This window comes from Bos javanicus, chromosome 5, assembly GCF_032452875.1.
Source record: "Bos javanicus breed banteng chromosome 5, ARS-OSU_banteng_1.0, whole genome shotgun sequence".
Taxonomy (NCBI): Eukaryota; Metazoa; Chordata; class Mammalia; order Artiodactyla; family Bovidae; genus Bos; species Bos javanicus.
In genome coordinates this window covers 86,962,970-86,986,571 of record NC_083872.1, presented here as the reverse complement: position 1 = coordinate 86,986,571, position 23,602 = coordinate 86,962,970, and the positions used below count along the sequence as shown (strand labels likewise).

Below are 23,602 nucleotides of genomic sequence, written 5' to 3'. Positions count from 1 at the left end.
TTTTCTTCATTTTCCGTGTATTTCCCCTTTAAAATAAAAATGCTATACGGCTGATCTCATTTCTTGGTGTGGCAGGAATATTAAATTGCCTAAAGACATGCCCTCCACCCACTCCCAAATGAAAAATCAACGGTACTTACTACATCCAGCCTTATAGCTGAAGCCTGGAGGAAGGAGGAATCCTTGCTGGGCAGCTGCAGCCAGTGTCCGTTGATCGGGAGGGAATACGGGAATCATTAATGGCGGCAGTTGACCTTGAACCTGCTGAACGTATTAGAGCGAATCAAAGAGAAGAAGTCTTGACATTCCATGCTTCCCAACCCTCCTTATTTTATGATAAAAGGGAAAAAAAAATATTCAGTTCAATATACAAGTTTGCTAGAACACTGGACGTGAGACTGCCTTGGGACTGCTTTAGACAGCAGATTCAGAATACTAAATACTATACCTGGAAGGTGATATCAAGTTCACTTTCTAACCTGATGAATAATTTCCCTACATATATCCTTGACAGTGGTGAAGTATCTATTGATGCTTCACACTACAAGTCTTTTCCTATTGCATTAATATAATGATTTTAAAAGTACCAGTTAGGTTGAACTAAAATCTCCTTTTATAAATCCCATCTGTTGGACTAATTCTATCTTCTAAAACAAAATTAACTAAACTGTACCATTTTATAGGTTCTTCACTACTTGAAGGTAATTCTCATGTTCATGCGTAATTTTGAGTTTTTTAATGTTTGAATAAAAGATCTGGAAGAAAGCTTAGAGAGTATTAAGACTTTCTCTATTCTTTACAGAAGTGGTGTGTGTGTGTGAACCTTAACGCGCACATGTACGCTCCGCTGCGTCTGACTATTTGCAAGTCCGTGGACTGTAGTCCACCAGGCTCTTCTGTACATGGAATACTGGAATGGGTTGCCATTCCCTTCTCCAAGGCATCTTTCTAACCCAGGGATCCAATTTGTGTCTCTTGCACCTCTAGCATTGGCAGGAGGCCTCTTTGCCACTGCGCCTCTTGGGAAGTCTCTAATAGAAGAGGCAACTGGGGCCAAAAGAGAACTGATTTGCCATGGCCATGGAATGGGATGGGGACGGGTCAAAACTATGTCTGTGATCTGGTTCCTTGGATCCTTCTCTGTCCTAGACTTTTTTGTCATCTATCTTCTTTCAGGCAACTGAACCATTCCTCAAACCATATGGCTTCCCTGGTGGCTCAGCTGGTAAAGAATCCACCTGCAATGCAGGAGACCCTGGTTCGATTCCTGGGTCAGGAAGATCTGCTGGAGATAGTATAGGCTTCCCATTCCAGTACTCTTGGGCTTCCCTGGTGGCTCAGCTGGTAAAGAATCCACCTGTAATGAGGGAGACCAGGGTTTGATTCCTGGATTGGGAAGATCCCCTGGAGAAGGGAATAGCTACCCACTCAAGTATTCTGGCCTGGAGTCGGGCTCAATAAAGGACAGAAATGATATGGATCTAATAGAAGCAGAAGATATTAAGAGGAAGTGGCAAGAATACACAGAAGAGCTGTACAAAAAGATCTTCATGACCCAGATAATCACAATGGTGTGATCACTCACCTAGAGCAAGACATCCTGGAATGTGAAGTCAAGAAGGCCTTAGAAAGCATCACTATGAACAAAGCTAGTGGAGGTGATGGAATTCCAGTTGAGCTATTTCAAATCCTAAAAGATGATGCTGTGAAAGTGATGGACTCAATATGCCACCGTAAATTTGGAAAACTCGGCTGTGGCCACAGGACTGGAAAAGGTCAGTTTTCATTCCAATCCCTAAGAAAGGCAATGCCAAAGAATGCTCAAACTACCACACAATTGCACTCATCTCATACGCTAGCAAAGTAATGCTCAAAATTCTCCAAGCCAGGCTACAGCAATACATCAACCGTGAACTTCCAGATGTTCAAGCTGGTTTTAGAAAAGGCAGAGGAAACAGAGATCAAATTGCCAACATCTGCTGGATCATCAAAAAAGCAAGAGGGTTCCAGAAAAACAACTATTTCTGCTTTAGTGACTATGCCAAAGCCTTTGACTGTGTGGATCACAATAAACTGTGGAAAATTCTGAAAGAGATGGGAATACGAGACCACCTAACCTGCCTCTTGAGAAATCTGTATGCAGGTCAGGAAGCAACAGTTAGAACTGGACATGGAACAACAGACTGGTTCCAAATAGGAAAAGGAGAACGTTAAGGCTGTATATTGTCACCATGCTTATTTAACTTATATGCAGAGTACATCATGAGAAACATTGGGCTGGAAGAAACACAAGCTGGAATCAAGATTGCTGGGAGAAATATCAATAACCTCAGATATGCAGATGACACCGCCCTTATGGCAGAAAGTGAAGAGGAACTAAAAAGCCTCTTGATGAAAGTAAAATTTGAGAGTGAAAAAGTTGGCTTAAAGCTCAACATTCAGAAAACTAAAATCATGGCATCTGGTCCTATCACTTCATGGCAAATAGATGGGAAACAGTGGAAACAGTGGCCGACTTTATTTTCTTGGGCTCCAAAATCACTGCAGATAGTACCTGCAGCCATGAAATAAAAAGACACTTACTCCTTGGAAGAAAAGTTACAACCAACCTAGACAGCATGTTAAAAAGCAGAGACATTACTTTGCCAACAAAGGTCCGTCTAGTCAAGGCTATGGTTTTTCCAGTAGTCATGTATGGATGTGAGAGTTGGACTGTAAAGAAAGCTGAGTGCTGAAGAATTGATGCTTTTGAACTGTGGTGTTGGAGAAGACTCTTGAGAGTCCCTTGGACTGCAAGGAGATCCAACAAATCCTAAAGGAAAACAGCCCTGAATGTTCATTGGAAGGACTGATGTTGAAGCTGAAACTCCAATCTTTTGGCCACCTGATGCGAAGAAATGACTTACTGGAAAAGACCGTGATGCTGGGAAAGATTGAGGGCAGGAGGAGAAGGGGACAAGAGAGGATGAGATGATTGGATGGCATCACCGACTCAATGGACATGAGTTTGAGTAAACTCTCGGAGTTGGTGATGGACAGGGAGGCCTGGCGTGCTGCAGTCTATAGGGTCGCAAAGAGTTGGACACGACTGAGTGACTGAACTGAACTGTATGTATAGTCCATGGGGTTGCAAAGATTCGGACACAACTGAGTGACTTTCTCTTTCACTTTCAAATCATATGACCTCTGTTTTGGTTGCCATCTTTGAACACACTTTAATTTTCATGTGTCACTCTCAGAATGTGGGATTCATATAATTCAATAATCTAATACAAAGGAATCACTATTTTCTTTGAATTGAACAATAATTTCTAGAAATATAAACTAATGCAGCAATTTCTGCAGCTATGTCACATTATTATTAAATGCAGAGGTTGTCATTTACTGAAATATTTAAGATAGTTTTCCAAATATTTCAACCAGATTTCTCTGGTGGACATGGTTACTGGTTAGTGTTTGTCAGTGAATATATGAATGAGAATGTATAATCATGCTAAAAATCACACCTCTGACATTTTGCTCTCCTTTACTATTTTTCCCTCACATTAATGCAGTTGTTTGGAAAATAACTATTTTATGAACACATACAATGTATAAGAAAATGAGCTAGGTAGTACAGACACTGTACTGAACAAGACAACCAAGATCCTATGCCCATGGAGCTTATATTACAGTGCAGATAACAGTTGAATGTAAAACAAGCACATACACAAATCAAAAATGCAAAACAAATTCATTCAGTTGCTAACCTTAACAGCAACTCTGAAATATCTCCCAGACTTGATTTCCCTTTCTCACACTGATATTCTTAGGACACACAATTCTTATTCTCATTTCAAAAGTCTACCCTCAGTTTCTCCTTCATTTCATCTTTCATACTAAACCTCTGAGATATTTCTGAGATTTTGGTTGGTGAGTGGTGGTGTTGGTGGGGAGTGGGGAATGTTGAGAGAGAGAGGGAAAAAGAGAGAGAGAGAGAAGGCATGATGAGGATGGGTGCTGGGGAGAGAGAGAGAAAGAGCCAGCCAGCCAGCCAGCCAGGCAGAAAGAGAAAGGAGCACTAAAGAATGAGAAATCAGTTTTCAGAAACGACTCCAAACTGGAAAGCATTTCTTTTAGCAAAAAGTATTTTAAAACCTATCTATCACTGCCACCAGAGTGAAATAAGGTGAACAACACAACCAGAAAACAAAAAGACAATGTTTTAAGGTTAGAGCTGAAGGTTGTAGATGTTATAACAACTACAGCCAAAAATTTTTTGAACATACTGGGGAAAAGATAAACCTTATTAAGAAACCACTGGAAAACAATTGATTAAAATTAGAGACTGCATGCTGAGCAGGAAAAAGTGGCCTGGAATAATGGGAGACATTTGAAGAAAAAACAGCATGGGGGCTGGTTCTGTGTAAGAAGAGGACATAGACCAGAATAACAATCAAAGAAAGAAACAAGCAACAAACCAGCCATACTGGTTAAGGGTTATCACCAGCTACACTGTATCCTTCATATTTCCTTGATTGGAAATAAGTCATTATATTTTATATAGTACATTGTCTTTCTGAGACACCATTGGTTAAATGATTTATAAGATGGTTATAAATTTAATGAGCACTTTAGAGATAAGAAGAAAGGAACTTCAAATAGAATGTATACAAGGGTTAGAAGAGGCATCCAAACTTCAGAGACCTTAAAATTTGGGGAAAATAACTTGCACAATTGCAGAAACAATAGGTTCTTGTTTTAGTGAAGTAGTTCCTAAACTTGAATGTGCATTTTAGAATCACCGGCAAGCTCTGAAAAATACTCAGTGCCCAGACTGTTTCCAGACTGAACCAACAGGAGTGAGACCCAGCCATCAGCCTTATTTAATGTCCCCCTGATGATTCCAATGTGCATCCAGGTTTGAGAAGTACTGTCTTAAAGAATGCTGAAGTCATTGTCAACAGGTTTTTTTTTTTTTTTTTTTTTGGTCTTCTTGTTTTGCCTTGACGGTAAAGAATCTGGCTGCTCTGCAGGAGACCCAGGTTCGATCCCTTAGTCGATCCCTGAGTCCCTGCAGAAGGGAATGGCTACCCGCTCCAGCATTCTTGCCTGGAGAATTTCATGTCCATGGGGTCGCAAAGAGTTGGACACGACTGAGTGACTAAACTTTCACTTCTATAGGCAACTACGTCAACTTCAGGTATACAAGTATTTGAAAGGGAGACTCTGCCTCTTACAGGTTTGGTGCTGAGAGGATATTAAACTATATTCCTTATAGAGTTCTTTCTAAACGAGCCTTGTATCTGTATTTCACATGCTCCTCTTATGAAAAGCTTTGGGATGGTTTGCTTTCACTAAGAGAATAATGACCAAATCCTTCTACATATTATTCAAATTTATTCACAGTGTGTTCCTACTCCATCTTTTCAGCCATTTTTCTGCCCTCCTTCATATATCCTGTACTCTTGTCTCAACGGATCATGAAGACTTCCTTGCATACATGGTACTTTTCCACGCTTGAAGAGACCCAAAAGTATTTTTCTCCTCTGTTTTTAGCAATTTCTCTTTTCCTTTTCTTCTTGGCAAAAAATTCTACTTATTTTTCAAAGGCTTTTGAGACCCACATAATGCCTTTGCCTGTGAAGTATTTCTTTCTTATGATGCCAGTTTTCAGGCAGAAACAATTGTTACTTCTTTAATCTCACAAATACTTACAATACTTACAATAAATAATACAATACTTAATGTATTGAATAATAGTTACTTGTATAACTTGCGTCTCCCTTAAGACATATGAGCTCATTTAGGAAAGAGGTTGTAACTTATTTATAATTGCAACTTAGAGCAGCATCTTAATTATTATATGAATTAATAATTCATAAATAAAGAAGAATGTATTATATAATTCTATCTATGTAATTTCTTCTGTGCACACCAACTCCAAATGTCCACAAAAGGCCTGTGGACAACAAAGTTCTTTAACAACCAGAAAGGAATTCAGTTTCACTGGAGAAAAATGGCAGCATGAAAAACCAGCTGCTTTGTGTTCCTGTTCTTAAGATATGGATAAAAGGTCACATACATTAAGATAAATCCATGATTCTTGGGAATATACATGCATGAAGAAATATCAAAGTAATACAGAAATACTGGAAATATATTACATCTGTACTGAGCAGACAGACTTGCCTATCCATGTTCTAATAATGTTTTAATTATTACAGCTTTGCAGATATTAGTATTCTATCATTATTTTCTTTCTCAAGTATTTCCTGGTTTTATTTACATTTATTTTTCCATATTAATTTTAGGATATGGAATTCCTTCTTGAATTCATTAACCTAATTGCTTGATGGCAGGTTATATCTTTCAATTTATTAGAATCTTCTTCAAATACTTATTGTATTTTCCTTGGTAATTTTATTTCTAAGGTTTTTTAAAATATTTATATTGCTATTGAAAAGTTAATTTTTTTGTTATACTGTTTAATTGGTTACTGCATGTACATAAATCTCTCTACTTGTGTGTGTGACAGTTTTTATCCAGGTAATTCATTCATACTCAAATAATTTATTTATTTATTTATTTTTAAATGCTGTGACCTCCTGCATGTTTTTTCTTTTTTTTTTTAATTTTTTTATTTTTAAACTTTACAAAATTACATTAGTTTTGCCAAATATCAAAATGAATCCGCCACAGGTATACATGTGTTCCCCATCCTGAACCCTCCTCCCTCCTCCCTCCCCATACCATCCCTCTGGGTCGTCCCAGTGCACTAGCCCCAAGCATCCAGTATCATGCATTGAACCTGGACTGGCAACTTGTTTCATACATGATATTTTACATGTTTCAATGCCATTCTCCCAAATCTTACCACCTTCTCCCTCTCCCCCAGAGTCCATAAGACTGTTCTATACATCAGTGTCTCTTTTGCTGTCTCGTACACAGGGTTATTGTTACCATCTTTCTAAATTCCATATATATGTGTTAGTATACTGTATTGGTGTTTTTCTTTCTGGCTTACTTCACTCTGTATAATAGGCTCCAGTTTCATCCACCTCATTAGAACTGATTCAAATGTATTCTTTTTAATGGCTGAGTAATACTCCATTGTGTATATGTACCACAGCTTTCTTATCCATTCATCTGCTGATGGACATCTAGGTTGCTTCCATGTCCTGGCTATTATAAACAGTGCTGCGATGAACATTGGGGTACACGTGTCTCTTTCCCTTCTGGTTTCCTCAGTGTGTATGCCCAGCAGTGGGATTGCTGGATCATAAGGCAGTTCTATTTCCAGTCTTTTAAGGAATCTCCACACTGTTCTCCATAGTGGCTGTACTAGTTTGCATTCCCACCAACAGTGTAAGAGGGTTCCCTTTTCTCCACACCCTCTCCAGCATTTATTACTTGTAGACTTTTGGATCACAGCCATTCTGACTGGTGTGAAATGGTACCTCATAGTGGTTTTGATTTGCATTTCTCTCTGATACTGAGTGATGTTGAGCATCTTTTCATGTGTTTGTTAGCCATCTGTATGTCTTCTTTGGAGAAATGCTATTTAGTTCTTTGGCCCATTTTTTGATTGGGTCCTTTATTTTTCTGGAGTTGAGCTGTAGGAGTTGCTTGTATATTTTTGAGATTAGTTGTTTGTCAGTTGCTTCATTTGCTATTATTTTCTCCCATTCTGAAGGCTGTCTTTTCACCTTGCTAATAGTTTCCTTTGATGTACAGAAGCTTTTAAGGTTAATTAGATCTCATTTGTTTATTTTTGTTTTTATTTCCAATATTCTGGGAGGTGGGTCATAGAGGATCCTGCTGTGATATATGTCAGAGAGTGTTTTGCATATGTTCTCCTCTAGGAGTTTTATAGTTTCTGGTCTTATGTTTAGATCTTTAATCCATTTTGAGTTTATTTTTGTGTATGGTGTTAGAAAGTGTTCTAGTTTCATTTAAAATAATCTTTCAGGTAAACATTTTAGTATTTTGAAGAATAAATTACAATAAATTTTGGGGCTTTTAAAACCTGTTATTTTACTATAATTTAAAAAAATATTTTGCTTTAGTATTAAAATTTTTTTAGTGCCATAATTTTCCAAGATCCACATATATAAAATAATACTTTCAAGACTGAGAAAGATCTTCAAAATTATCTGGCATAATACAGTCATTGTGCTGATAAATAAATGAGACTTAGTTTGGCCAAATAAATTGTTCAAGATCCCAAAGTTAACATTGAAACTCATCTCCTAATAATCTAGTACACTTTTCCAACACTTGGGAAGAACTGGGGGTGGGGAACAGAAGGAACTACAAGGGAAGGGAAAAACTAAAATAAAAAATAAACCTAATTTCATAGCCCCAATGATGTGTTTATTTTAGAATATTATAGGACAGATTACATAGCACTGTACTAAACTGTTTTCAGAATAAAGTAAACGGTAAAACATACACAATCCAAGATCTGTGGTTAATTCATCTCTGCAACTAAAACCACATTTCAATAGAGTTCATCCTCCTTATTGGCAGATTCTGTATTTGCCAATTTGCCTACTCACTGAAATTTGCTTGTACCCTCCCCAAGTTTACTCGTACCAGTGCTTTTGTGATCACTTACAGACCTGTGCAAGGGAGCAAGAAATTTTGATGATTTTGCTGTTTAAAATGCACATAGAATCAATAATACATATTAATAAGTTGTCTTTAAACAGAAACACACATAAAACAAGTACATGTATTGATCAGTTGATGAAAATAGTGCGACCAAAGGCTCCTCAGAGCATAAGTCTGTGTTTCCTTTAGAAGCAGTTGCTCAGCATCTGCTAATTCAGTGTTCATGTCACCTTCATAGAACGTAAGTAGTGCAAATAATGAGCATCAACTGTATTATTGCTGTATCTTATGTAATTTTTAGCTCCCTGTTGCTAAAAATTAGCCAAACTTTGGAAGAAAAGGACACATCATATCACATCAAAACAGTATAATGTTTCCTGGGTAAAATCAATGCAATAAGTTTAGTAATTTATTCTTATATATTTGCCAATTTTGACTACTTCCAAGTACTATTCACTGTTAACTTTATTTTCCTTTACTTAATGGATGAAATCCCTTTAAGCTCCTAATTAAGGTTTGCAAAATATGTGACATCTATAATTAAGTTTTAGGAAAATACTTTTGTCACAAAATTTTGGTGTTCTTAGCGGGGGCATGATATTCACGTTAGAATAACACATAATGAATTTTAGAGGCTACTTCCTATATATGTTAAACTTTAAGATGGAATATTATGTTTTAACACTTTCTATAATTCTACCACATAGATTCTGAATGTAATCTTGACCCCTAAAATCTAATGAATCCACCATAATCACTTTATTACACTTGTAAATGAATGACTAAACACTTACCAATTATGAATAATAATGAAATATTTTATATTTTAGGTAAATCATGCTCAGTCACTAAGTTGGGTCCGACTCTCTGCCACCCCTTGGACTGTAGCCAACCAGGCTTCTCTGTCTATGGGATTTCCCAGGCAAGAATACTGAAGTGGGTTGCCATTTCCTTCTCCAGGATTTTATGTAAATATTCTACTGCAAAATCTTACATTGGGTTCCATGAAACTAATATACCAGGTAGATATTTAAGGTTATTAATTTAGCTTCTAGTCCCATAGGTCTGTTTATTATTCATTCAATCAACATTTTTACTAACTGTAATAGAATGCACACTTTTTTGGTAACTAGGAATACAAAGATGAATTCACACACAATATCTGCTCTATAGAAGTCCTGAGTCTGGTGAGGCAAAGGGATAGTTAACTAGAAAACACTGGTGTTAGTTCAACAACAGAGACTTGTATGTGATATACTATGAAAGCACAAACTAGAAACTCCTAACATAGCCAGAATTTAAGGTAGGCTTCATGGAGATAGGTCCAGGAGATACAGACTCTGAACAAATAAGCAGGAGTTCACCAGGCAAAAAGGTGGGAGTATGAGGAATGAATTTTAAGCAGAGGAGATGAGAAATGAGCAAATTATCAGGGATTAAAAAAAAAAAAATCATGTGAGAGGGAAGCTACCAAGCAGTGTTCAGTTCAGTTCAGTTGCTCAGTCGTGTCCAACTCTTTGCGACACCATAGACTGTAGCATGCCAGGCCTCCCTGTCCATCACCAACTCCCAGAGTTTACTCAAACTCATGTCTATTGAGTCAGTGATGCCATCCAGCCATCTTATCCTCTGTTGTTCCCTTCTCCTTTTGCCTTCAATCTTTCCCAGCATCAGAGTCTTTTCAAATGACTCAGTTCTTCCCATCAGGTGGCCAAAGTATTGGAGTTTCAGCTTCAGCATCAGTCCTTCCAATGAATATTCAGGACTGACTTCCTTTAAGATGGACTGGTTGGATCTCCTTGCAGTCCAAGGGACTCTTAAGACTCTTCTCCAACACCACAGTTCAAAAGTATCAATTCTTTGGTGCTCAGGTTTCTTTATAGTCCAACTCTCACATCCATACATGACTACTGGAAAAACCATAGCTTGGAAAAACCAAGCAGTGTAGAAGAGCAAAAGATATAAGGAAGAATCAGTGTTAGAAAGTTGGCATCTATCAGTCTGTGTAACAGAAAAAGAAACCAGATACAGAGTTTCCCCTGTAAGCTCTGCTGGATGTAGTTTAGGTGGGATACCCTGGTGGGTATATGGAGGAGAGATTTGAAAGGCAAAGCAAAGTGGAGACTAGGTAGGTGTTGATGATGCAGAGGTTACACGTGTATGAGTATGTAAGAAATCTCTGTACCTAAAAGAAAAAAAGAAACTATATATAAATATATAAGAAAAGGAGAAGAGGACAGAGTCAAAGATAATTCTCAGTGTCTAGTCTATGTAACTATTTATACTGGTAAAAACAAACAAAGCATTAGGGGTAATGATTTCTTTCATAGAAAGATATGAACATGGTTCTGAACATATGTGTTAGAGGTGTCAAAGTAATGTTCCACTGGAGATATCATACCAGCAGATATAAGTAGATTGATACTCCCATCTGAAGCTAGTGAAAGACATTTTTAGAGCCTATGGTTTGGGGAATCACTGGTTGATGAGAGTTGACTAAATAATCTATAAAGAGGGTTTGAAGGATAAAGAGAAGACAGCTTAAAATCATCTGGGTCACAAAAATAATTCAACAAAGGGCTGAGGAAGAGGAGTCTAAGAACAAAGAGGTAAGATAAGAATGATGAAAATCATAAGTACAGTACCACAAAAACCAATGAAATACTAAGATTGAGGTAAAATACTAAGATTGATTGTCTCAGTGAAAAGTGCTGTAGAAAGAGTATTTTAGAGACAAAATATTGTTGAAATTGTTAATTAGAAGAGAGTGGTAAATCTAACAATATCAAATTTATTAGAATGGAAGATAGCATATTCCAGAGGTTGAGCACTGAATGTGTGTATTAGTCGTTCAGTCGTGTCTGACTCTTTGAGACCCATGGACTGTAGCCTGCCAAACTCCTCTGTCCATGGGATTCTCCAGGCAAGAATACTGGGAGTGGGTTTCCAGCTCCTTCTCTAGGGGATCCTCCTGACCCAGGGATCAAACCTGGGTCTCCCACATTGCAGGCAGAGTCTTAACCATCTGAGCCACCAGAGAAGCCCAAACACTGAACAACAGGCAAGAAAAAGGAGATGGCAAATGTAGATAATTCTTCAGAGAAGGTTGGATGAGATGTCAGGAGAGACATTTGATGACAGCTGCATAGGGATGCAGAGATTTTACTTCAGTAGCAGAGTTTTAGGCAGTAGCACATTTATTAGCTGAAAGGTGCAAGTGGATACTGAGAATTTGAAATGTAGGAAAGAGAAGTTACTTGGTGGACCACAGCTGCCGAGGAGGATGAAAGGCAAGGTGGAGGTGTAGAGATTCATTTCAACTGGGAACAACATCTCCTTCTCCAGGCCCTGAGGATTGGAGCCACACAAGTGGATAAGCAGATAATGTTCTACAGGCAAGGATATGAGAAGTTAAGGAAAACCAGGTCTGATGGAAGAAATTTTCTCAATGTTGAAGGCAAAGATCATATCCTGAAAATGAGAGACGCTGGGAATGAGGAAGTGAGTTCAGAGAAGGTATGGAAGTTTGGGATGATTATGGTGAGAAAAGAAAAAGAAAGTAATCACAGATGATTAAAAAGGGCAAAGGAAAAGGCTAGCACCTGAGGAGAGACAGTGAGAATTTTGATGCTGTCAGTCTTCCCTTTTGTGAGTTTCTGGTCACTGTGCTTGATAATCAGAGAAGATGAATTTCAGCATACAGGTGGGGGAAAGGCAGGGGGAAAGGGGGGCCTTCAGCAAGGATAGGTTATGAGGAAATCAAAGCTGCTTTTGAACAGCAATGGGCTTTAGATTTACCCCAGGAAAATCTAATGGAATTTAGATTTTCTAAATTCCTAAATTTCTAAATTTCTCTTCTAAAGGAAGAGAGGCCTGGAAGGCATTTCTAAGTTGAGAAAACTATAGGAATCAGAAAACTATAAAGACTATTCCATGAAACTCAGGAGCAGTTTGTGTGAGAGCTCAAAATACAGAAGTTGTGATAGAAGACTTGTTTAAATGGCATACACAAATGTTAAAATGAAAGGCAGTTTTATGATTTAAGTCAGCGCAATTACAAACAAAATGTAAAATCGGAACTTTTCAAATGTTCTGCAAGAATTTAGTCTGGTGAGTATTATAGTATTCAAGCACATGTGGTCTATAGGGATCAGCTCACCTCCAGCTGAAATTCAGCCACCTTTGGTGGGGAGCACAGCAGCTGTTTAGAAGCACACAACGATACTCTACAGCAGTTTTTGAGAAAATGGAAAATATAATATCCAAATGAGATGACAAGAGGGGTTTAGGTAGGCAGGATATAATTACCCAAACTGGAGTAACCAAGATGACAAAGCTGACTTTCCACCATTAGCAAGAAGAGGCATAGGGTCCTCAATGACCACTAATAGCCTGTGTTTTCTCACTTCATATAATAGAAAGTCAATTTGTAAGTTTATCCTACCCAATGAAGTGGTATTTAGAAAATGAAAACAAAAAACAAAAAACAAACCCTACACTAAAATTTAGAAAAAGGAGTCAATTTATCTTCCAATTAATCTACTAGGAAGACTAAAGACCATCTCATTGAGTGAAACAGGAACATAAAAACACTGCTCAAATTGCAATCTCTTCCTCTCACTTCTCAACAGTCACACTGGAGCTGTATCACCTCTAATTTCATTTGATTCAAGACAAAGACGAGTAGCCATATTCCTTTAGAACAAAAATGAACAGCCATGTGGATTTTTTACATAGTAGTCTTCTTCGGCAAAAAGCCACATAACTTTTTTAAAAAATCGTTTCCAAGGATGAAAATGACTTTGCCAAGCAAAGTGGCTTCAAAACAGGCCTCAAAAATACTAATAGAAAGACAGATGGTTCTACTAAGAGCTTGGCTGCCAAAAAAAAAAAAAAAAAGAAAAGAGTGATGCTATTGAAGCTGACTGCAAAGTTATCTGATGACTACAAATACTTTTGTCCCAATGCAAGTGCTAACTCTGCCTTCAGGGCTGATACAACCAAAATACTAACTTCCCCACATCCGATCCCCCTGTATCCCTACCCCTCCTAAGTAAAACCTGTCAGTGCCAAGCCCCGCAAAACAGCACAAGCGTGCACTTGATTCTGACTGACTGCTCTGCAGAAGCAAAATAGTGCATTAAAGAACTCCTATTTAGAAACAGACCCACAAGGAAAATTGCTTCTCTTTTCAAAACTGCCTGTCACATTTTCTTTTTCTAATTCCCCTTTTCCTCCTCCTCAGGGCCCCTGGGCCCTATGAGTTTAGATGATACAAACTCAATTTGTATAAAGAAGGCAAGAAGCAGCACCACTGAGAGGTGGGGATAGTTTGGGAGGATAGAGAAATAATCCAGTCAAGACACAGTGCAATTTTCTTTCCAAACTACTACTACAATAATACCTCCACTTTATTTCCTTCAGGGCAACTGTCATTTCTTTTTAACCAGATTGCTACTAGATATGATAGAAACTAAAATATTATATGGTCACTGACTCTTCCTTTCAATGGCTCATTTCACTATTACATTTTTACTTTTGCATGATGTGTTTATTATTGGCATTGTTACTAGGATACGACCACTTTCAAATGATGCAGAATTAAGACCTCTGTCACTAACAGGCGATGAAATTTCATCCTTAATATTATGCAAGTTTGACTTAAATGTTCTCCTTGTCTAATAGAAGCCTTTATTTTCAAAACTTAAATGTTACATTCTTATAAAGAGCCATTTTCATGTATTAAACTCATGTCAACCAAAATGATGATACTTACTGTACAAATAATACATGCTTAAACAAAGTATGTCTGTTGACTTCAGGAAAGAATAAATCTATTTTAAAAGTGGCAAAACCAATACAATATTATAAAGTTTAAAAATAAAATAAAATTAACACACACACACACAAAGTTGGGAATCAAAGAAACTTAAGGGTGGCAAATATAGCATTCATTAAGAAAGCAATTGTGAGAGTATGGTAAAAACAGGGCTATTTTATTTGCCAAGGGAAATTTTAAGCTGAATAAAAGTATTTTAAAAGGCAATGATTAAAATATCTTAAAGGATGTATTATTTAGGATTAGGTTATCATTTGTTTCTTAAAGGTCATATTTTACAGGGCTTCCTTGGTGGCTCAGTGATAAGGAATCCAGCTGCAAATGCAGGAGATGTGGGTTTGATTCTTTGGTTGGGAAGATCCCCTGGAGAAGAGAGTGGCAACCCACTCCATTATTCTTGCCTGGAAAATTTCATAGACAGAGAAGACTAGGGGCTACAATCCATGGGTTCATAAGAGTTGCACACAATTTAGTGACTAAACAACAACAACATATTTTACATAGCTTGATAGTAGTTACATGGTAAAAATGGAAGTCTTTATACTGCAATTCTGTTTCTTCAAATGTGTGTGACTGTTTGTATTATTTAATATGGTTTTTGATAATAAAACAGGCTGGTTCCTATCAGTATGCATGGTTCTCTGTTCACATGGACAGAATTAGGCTTTGCAGTACCAATACAATCTTATTTTACATCACGCATTGCTATGCCAATTGTCATTTACATACAAATGAAAGGCAACACAAAATAGAATGGTCAACATGAAATATAGTATTTTTTCAATTACATTTCTCAGGAGTCCATGATTAGAAAACTTAATAAAATTCACTAGGTATTGATTTCTAATTTATGACATTTTGCTCAATGGCCTATAATACATTATTAGTGGGGTTTTTTCTCATGCCATATAAATCTCAGCTCAACAGAAGTTCTTTAAAATATTATGCCTCAAAAATCACCACTTTATAGAGAAGCTTGAATTAGGAGTGACTGCTAATGGGTACACGGTTTCTTTTTAGAGTGAAGAAAACATTCTGGAATTAGTAATGATGGTTACAAAACATTGTGAGTATACTAAAACCCACTGAATCGTACACACGCAAAAAGGGTAAATTGTATGGCATGTGAACTATATCTCAAATTAAAAATTAACCAAAGTAAAAAATAAATATTATCTTAAAATATATCACTTCACTACTGCCAGAAGTAAAACTGAATTTGCTTTGAAACACTCATGTCTTATATTAGAAAGATGTTTGTATTTGTATAAAGCACTTCTACATGTGTTAGTTCATTTCTACTTTATCCAGTCTCTTGGAGATCAGCATGTCAGATATTGTCATTTCCAATTTTAATTAATGAGCAAAACTGACAAAAAAACAAGTAATTTGGAAACTTACACACGATCATACAGCTAGCCAAAACAATAAGCCTAGGACATAAATTCTTCAATTCTTCTGAATAAATTATATAACTTCCTAAAATAAAAATACTGATTTATATAATGACTACAGAAACATTGTGACAAAATCCACATATATTTTATCAGCATAAAAATGAGTCACATTTAAATTATTTCTAAAAAATAAAGTTCTATTATAATTTAAAACATTTTTATAGCAAGGGTGGCATTTGACCTTGATTTACACCTTTATGTTACATTTTATTTTATGTTTTCTGTAAACAAAAGCTTTTCAAATTTTCAATGTGTATATGCATTACTTTAATTCTCTGAAAATTGTTCAGTAAAACAGAGATGCAACAGGACATCATAATGACTGGCATACAACAGAAGGTAATTAACACAGAAATTCATATCCTGTATTCACTGTTTGATAGACCCTATCTTAAACTGTGAGTCTTTGTTGCCTATTTTGGCAGAAAAATTCTTTGAAGTTTGACTAACAGAGGATTAAAAATAAATTGTAAAGTCTGATTTTCATAAAAAGTATATAATATCGACATTTATTTCAGAGATTCCTGAAATCATTACCAATTGCTTTGAAATGTATTAGTTTATTTCTTACTTAAATGTCCTACACCATTAGGATTTATTCTATGCAATGAACACTGGATCGTGAAGTTTTTTAATATTTTCTATGTCTTGCCTAAGTTAGTTTATACTTCCTCACTGAATTTATGCTTCTTCCCAGACAAAATCCTTTTATTCTTGACCTGTTCTCAAACTGGAGACCATGACACACAGCTGAAAACTCCACCTGACTTAGACTTAAGAACTACTTTTCCTCAAAACCTAGCTTAAGTGTCACTGCCTCTATGAAGACTAACCAAACTCACCAAGCAAAATACATTCATTCATTTATTGAGTGGCCACTTTGTGCTACACAGTTAGAGGCTCTAGGATTACTGTAATAAATAAGACAGACAAGTATATACTATGAAAAAATTAGAGCAAAGGCAGAAGAAAAGGAATTCTGGGGAGGAGGCTACAAGTTTAAATGTGGAATCAATGATACAGTGACATAAACAGAGACCTGGAAGAAGTGAGACAATGAATGTCTCAGTTTTCTGGGGAGAAATGTGTTCCAGGCAAATGGAAGAGAAGATGCTAAAAACCTAAGGTAAGAGCGATGTTTTCACCAATGCTTCCTTCTGCTGTCTGTACTCTGTGAGACCATCCCATTAGGTTGAAATTATTCATATCTGGCTCCATGGCTAAGTTGCATTAAGGGAAAGGTATAGCTCACTTGTATCAATACCTACAATACCAAGGTTAATGCCTAGCACATCGCAGATGCTCAATATAAGTCAATGTAAGTGAGTATATAAGAAACTATTAGAAAAGTCTACTTGTGTTTTAGTTTAGTTTCTTCTTACAATAGTAACTAGTTTATTAAAGCATTCCTTTTATACAGTGAAGCCTAGGCTCTATTTCACTTTCATTTGCTATTCAAGATTTTTCTTCAAAGTAGTATCCCCAAACGTGGCAAATCATTGATGCCACTGTTTACTACCCAATCCGTCACCTTTCTCAGATCCTAGTTTTAGTGTCAACAATGTCAACCATTACATTTTGAGTCCATCATTAACCCTTAAGAAATGAGAGAAATGATGAACTCTGATGTTACTGAAGTAATCCAAGAACATCAGTTAGGTGTTGTTTATGTTAAAATTACAAATGCATACATAAAAAATTAGAAAATAATTTCTAATGTGAGACATTGTGTGCCATTAAATACACTTGAGCTCTTTGCTACATCAGTTATCAATACTATTTAAAGCAATGCAACTTAAAGGCATGGAAACACAAAAAGTATAGTGAACTAAATTTATAGATATAATCTTGCATATGCTTAAAAAAAAACACGAAAAGAAAACCTCTAAACCCAAACCTCTTGAATAAAAATTCAAGTAAATGGTAAATAGCTGGATTCTTAAAATCCATACATTATTCTTATTTTGTTCAAGAAAATAAATGTGATTATACTGCTTTTTTCTCTAGTGTGTAATTTCAATTTTTAGCTAGCAGGTGCTAGATTGGTGTGAATGGCTAGCATATGGGGGTTTGTCTAATGAACAATGTTATATATTTGGGGGAAGGCCATTAAGGCAATGTTCCTGCAGATAAAACCAAAAATAACATTTCATACCTCTTCCCCACATGTGACCATAGTATAGGCAAGTTAATGTATAGTTCCTTTCCTTAGGACTGAAAAATACATGTTCTTAGAGTGATTATGCATGTTGCCTCACAGTTGTTCTTAGAATATAGTACTCAGATGCTTGTCTAACTCTACTGTAGCTAGGACACTCTAGTAGAAAGCCATTTACCAGAACATTACTCATTGAAAATAAAACATGTGAGAAATTACCAGAAAGGCATGGTAGATATTTCTTGAGCTGAAATGTGAATACTTTTGTAAATGGACCATCTACCGAACACAGTGCAATTATAAAGTTTTAAAATCTAGTCAAGAAGGAGTATTAAGTAATTTGTTGTTTAATTGCTAAGTCATGCCTGACTGTTTGTGACCCCATGGACTGTAACCCACCAGGCTCCTCCGTACATGGGATTTCCCAGGCAAAAATACTAGAGCGGGTTGCTACTTCTTTCTCCGGGGGATCTTCCCGAACTAGGGATTGAACCTATGTCTCCTGCATTGGCAGGAGGATTCTTTAGCACTGAGCATCTGGGGAAGCCCCATATACCATTGTAAAAACATTCAAAATATGTAAGCATGGCTAATTTTAATACTTGGCAAATTTAATAGACAATTTTCTGGAAAAAAAAGCTCTGTAACTTGCCTACACATACTGACATCATTTAAATAGAGATGAGTGGTGCAATACCATAGGTATTTTGCTAAATCTATAAACTGCTTTTTAGAAAAGGCAGAGGAATCAGAGATCAAATTGCCAACATGTGCTGGATCATTGAAAAAGCAAGAGTTTCAGAAGAACATCTATTTCTGCTTTATTGATTATGCCAAAGCTTTTGACTGTGTGGATCACAATAAACTGTGGAAAATTCTGAAAGAGATGGAAATACCAGACCACCTGACCTGCCTCTTGAGAAACCTATATGCAGGGCAGGAAACAACAGTTAGAACTGGACATGGAACAACAGACTGGTTCCAAATAGGAAAAGGAGTACATCAAGGCTGTATATTGTCACCATGTTTATTTAACTTCTATGTAGAGTACATCATGAGAAATGCTGGGCTGGAAGAAGCACAAGCTGGAATCAAGATTGCCGGGAAAAATATCAATAACCTCAGATATGCAGATGACACTACCCTTATGGCACAAAGTGAAAAGGAACTAAAAGGCCTCTTGATGAAAGTGAAAGAGGAGAGTGAAAAAGCTGGCTTAAAGCTCAACATTCAAAAAACAAAGATCAGGTCATCCGGTCCCATCACTGCATGGCAAATAGATAAGGAAACAGTGGAAACAGTGGCAGACATTATTTTCTTGGGCTCTAAAATCACTGAAGATGGTGCCTGCAGCCATGAAATAAAAAGACACTTACTCCTTGGAAGAAAAGTTACGACCAACCTAGACAGCATGTTAAAGAGCAGAGATATTACTTTGCCAACAAAGGTCCATCTAGTCAAGGCGATCGTTTTTCCAGTGGTCATCTATGGATGTAAGAGTTGGACTGTGAAGAAAGCTGAGTGCCGAAGCATTGATGCTTTTGAACTGTGGTGTTGGAGAAGACTCTTGAGAGTCCCTTGGAGTGCAAGGAGATCCAACCAGTCCACGCTAAAAGAAATCGTCCTGAATATTCATTGGAAGGACTCATGTTGAAGTTGAAACCTTACTATATTGGCCACCTGATGTGAAGAGCTGACTCATTGGAAAAGACGCTGATGCTGGGAAAGATTGAAGGCAGGAGAAGAATGGAATGACAGCAGATGAGATGGTTGGACGGCATCACCTACTCAATGGACATGAGTTTGAGTAAACTTCGTGAGTTGCTGATGGACAGGGAGACCTGGGGTGTTGTAGTCCATGCAGTTGCAAAGAGTCAGACACAACTGAGTGACTGAACTGAACTGATAGACTGCTTTCTTAATTAGAAATAATTTTTATTTAAGTAAAAAAAAGTGAAAATTTCGTGACTAAATTTGTTTCTCTTTTTATCAAATAAAATGGCCATAAACATGGGCTGACTATGTGAATTCCTTCCAACTTCCAGTCTTTTACCAAAAGTATTTGATAGATTACTGATAATATTAATACACATTCTTGTTCCCTAAGATTCTCTCATGATGCATTTTTTTATGTTGACTTTTCACAATTCTATTTTTCAGTCATCCAAACATACAAAAACTCTATGAGATAGATCCTTCCATCATCACTATTTTACAGATAAGGAAACTGAGGCATGTCTCGTCAGTCATTTAGCAAATAAAAAGAACTCAAATTCAGGCAGCCAAATACAAACTAGGCTTTTAAACACTATGCTTTCCATTCACTTGAATAAATAATATAATACTTATAAATCTTACCAGATCAATACAAATTATAAGTTCCATGAAAAATTTTTGAATGACAAAAACTGTGAGTGACACAGCCTTAAAATAATTAATTCAATACACACTTTTTAAAATAAGTATGTATAACATAAATAAATAAAACAGCATTGAATACTAGATACCCTAGAAATCTCTGCTACAAGTGGATCTTGGTTACACAACAACCAACATACTTTCTGATGCAGAGCCTCCAAGGAAGTTGGACATGGGAAAAAGGAAGGACTCAAAAGTTGAAAGTATGTGGAGAGTGAGGATTAACTTGATGGCAAATGTAGGTAATGGGCTTCCTTGATGACTCAATGGTAAAGAATCCATCTGCAATACAGGAGTCGCAGGAGATGTGGGTTTGTTCCTGGGTCAGGAAGATCCCCTGGAGGATGGTTTGGCAAACCACTCTAGTATTCTTGACTAGAGAACCCCATGGACAAGGGACCGTGGTGGGCTACAGTCCATGTGGTCACAAAAAGTCAGACGAGACTTAAGTGACTTAGCATGCAACTAGGTAACAGTATCTGGAACTCATGATGTAACCTTGCGTCTCTAAAAAGTTGAACTCCAGACTTGTCTACTAACCCAGGACAATCAATGAGGAGAAACGGCACTGGTAAAAGGTAAGTTTAAAATAAAATATTTCAACTAAGCAAGCACACTAGGATGTTTCTACAATAGTTTGGTGGAAAACCACTGATGATGATAATTATTTGACAACTATTTATTGAGTGTGTACAAAGTACAAGATATTTTCCCAAGTACTTGAAAAACTATGGTGAAAGAAAAACAGATTAACATCTCTTATTTCATGGAGTTTACATCCCACTACTTTAAAATACTAATGATAATAATATACTACATTATTCAACCACAGATCTTACATCAGTTGGGTCTGGAATTCAAATCAAGCTTCCTATATGGCCAGTGAAAACCAAAGTTACAAAATAAGAAATAAGTGGTCTGGTTTTTATTGCCTCCTAGACTTGGCAGTATACTCTACTCCAGTAAACAAGCATCACCAATTTAGTTACTCTGATTTTCTACAGATTAAGTTCAGCCAAGTATAAACTCACAATAAAAAATTCAACAAATACATGAAGACTAATCTAATATATATAAAGGCAGAATCCAGAAGCAACATGTAAACACTCAAAGGCATCTGAGTATTTGGATTTTCAGGTGAAGAATAAAAAAGGGCTTAAAATGTTCACTTATGTAAAATATGGAATAACAGTTACTAACAAAACAGTGATCAAACATGTTCAGGAAGATTTTGAAAATAATTAAATAGAATTTTGAGAAACGAAATAAATGAAATTTAAAACTCATTGAATGGATAGACAGAAAATTCAACAAATGTGGTTAAAATAAATCATTAATTGGAAAAGGGATCTAAAGGAACTAGCTATATTTCAGTCCACAAGGAGACAGGCGATGGAAAATAAAAAAGAGTAGACAAGTGCTATGGAGGCTAGAATGAAATAGTCCAACAAATGCCAAGTCAAAATTTTAGGAGAGAACAGGAAAAAAAAGAAAAACAGACGCAGTCAATATTCTAAAAATTAGTGGTTGAGAAATTTTCTGAATTTAAAAATATAGATCATAGATGCAACAACTGAAATATACACAGTCAGAATAAATGAAAATAAAATATCACTTGAAACCCTGTAATAAAACTGCAGAAAAACAAAGGCACAGAGAAATCTTAAGATCAGCCAAATAACAATCAGCTTGACAACAAATTTCTAAATGCTAGTCAATTAGTAAACATGTAAGTGTTTTAAAAACTTTGTTCAATGAAAATAATGTCCAATATTTGGATTTTAAAAATCAGATGGAGCTAAATCCAGCAACAATAACATGTAAAACAAGATAGAAATATTCAGTTAGGAATTCTAATTATTTTATAATTCAAAATTTGTCAATTTTAAACTCTCTTACCATAAGTAAGCATGATAAATAATCAAAAGGCAACACATAAAAATAGAAATAGAGTAGATAATATCCAAAACAATAAAGAGAAAAGAATTTGAGGAAACTAAAATTAATACATAAAAAATTACAAAGTAAAAAATACACATGAAATGGGGTATAAATAGAAAGCATGGATAAGATGATGCACTTAAGCTTAATCACAACAAATGTGTGATTAATAAGCTCATAAATTAAAAAGCAGAGACCAACGAATTAAAATTTTAAGAAAATCTAGCTATACCTGGTTTACTAGAGATAAGTTTAAATCACCATGACAAAAAAAGATAAAAAAATATAGCAGGCAAATATTTACCAAAAAAAAAAGGTAAATAAAAAAAGTCTAAGGTATCAGTTTTGATATTAAAATAGACTTTAACACATAAAGGATTATTGTGGATACAAAAGTTTCAGAAATAACAATAATAGATTCAATTCATCAGAAAGACAAAATCATTCTAAAGTTATAGACATCTAATTTTAAAAAATCTCCATACTTTATAAAGCAAAAATTGGGAGGGCTGCAAAGAAAAATTAATAAAATCTCATTACTCTGGGCCATTTTAGCACAACTTTCTTAATTATTAATAGCCAAAGTCAACAAAAAATTAGTAAAGTTATAGGTAATCTGGACAACACAGTGACCTATATAGAAGTCTGCACCTGACATATACAGACAGGACATTTATAAAAAGTGTCCACAGACTAAGCCAGGTTTTAGAGATTTAGTACTGTGCACAATTATGATGAAAGTATTTGGTTTTAGATGGAGGGGAAAATGTTAGTTTTTAAATATGGACTCCAAAAATAACAATTTCTCTTTTTGAATGAGTGGTTTTGTCTAGCTTCAGGTTTATGAGGTATATTTTAGAACAGACTTGCAGTATTTACCTGTGAATTGACTCTGTGTTGACTCTATGAAAAATATAATTTGATTATTGAAATATGATCCTTATTTTCTAAATGTACTTTACAATTGACAAGTGGAATCATTAAAATTGCTGAGTTTGTTCTAATTAATGTGTGGGTGGTTGGCAGGAATTAGAGGTTACCTAATATCATGTAGTGGTTAGCAATTCAAAACCTGTACAGTTTGAAGATTGCACTGTTGGGGAAAACAATCAAGATGAATAAATTTAAAGCCACTATGTTTTCTAAAAATGTCAACATCGCACACAAAACTTCTAAACTCTGAACACATATTTT

At 36.0% G+C, this 23,602-nt stretch overlaps 1 protein-coding gene across 15 annotated transcripts in view; it reads right to left on the bottom strand.

The window, feature by feature from the left end:
* The window catches only part of SOX5 (SRY-box transcription factor 5), a 1,175,689-nt gene that overhangs the window by 159,981 nt on the left and 992,106 nt on the right, over positions 1–23,602 (bottom strand). For 13 of the 15 annotated variants that reach the window (XM_061417626.1, XM_061417628.1, XM_061417625.1 and 10 more), the window contains one exon: positions 141–264. In XM_061417626.1, coding sequence (XP_061273610.1) covers positions 141–264 — 124 coding nt within the window. The remainder of the gene's footprint in view (positions 1–140; positions 265–23,602) is intronic. The other 2 variants (XM_061417623.1, XM_061417636.1) reach the window with 1 other exon arrangement.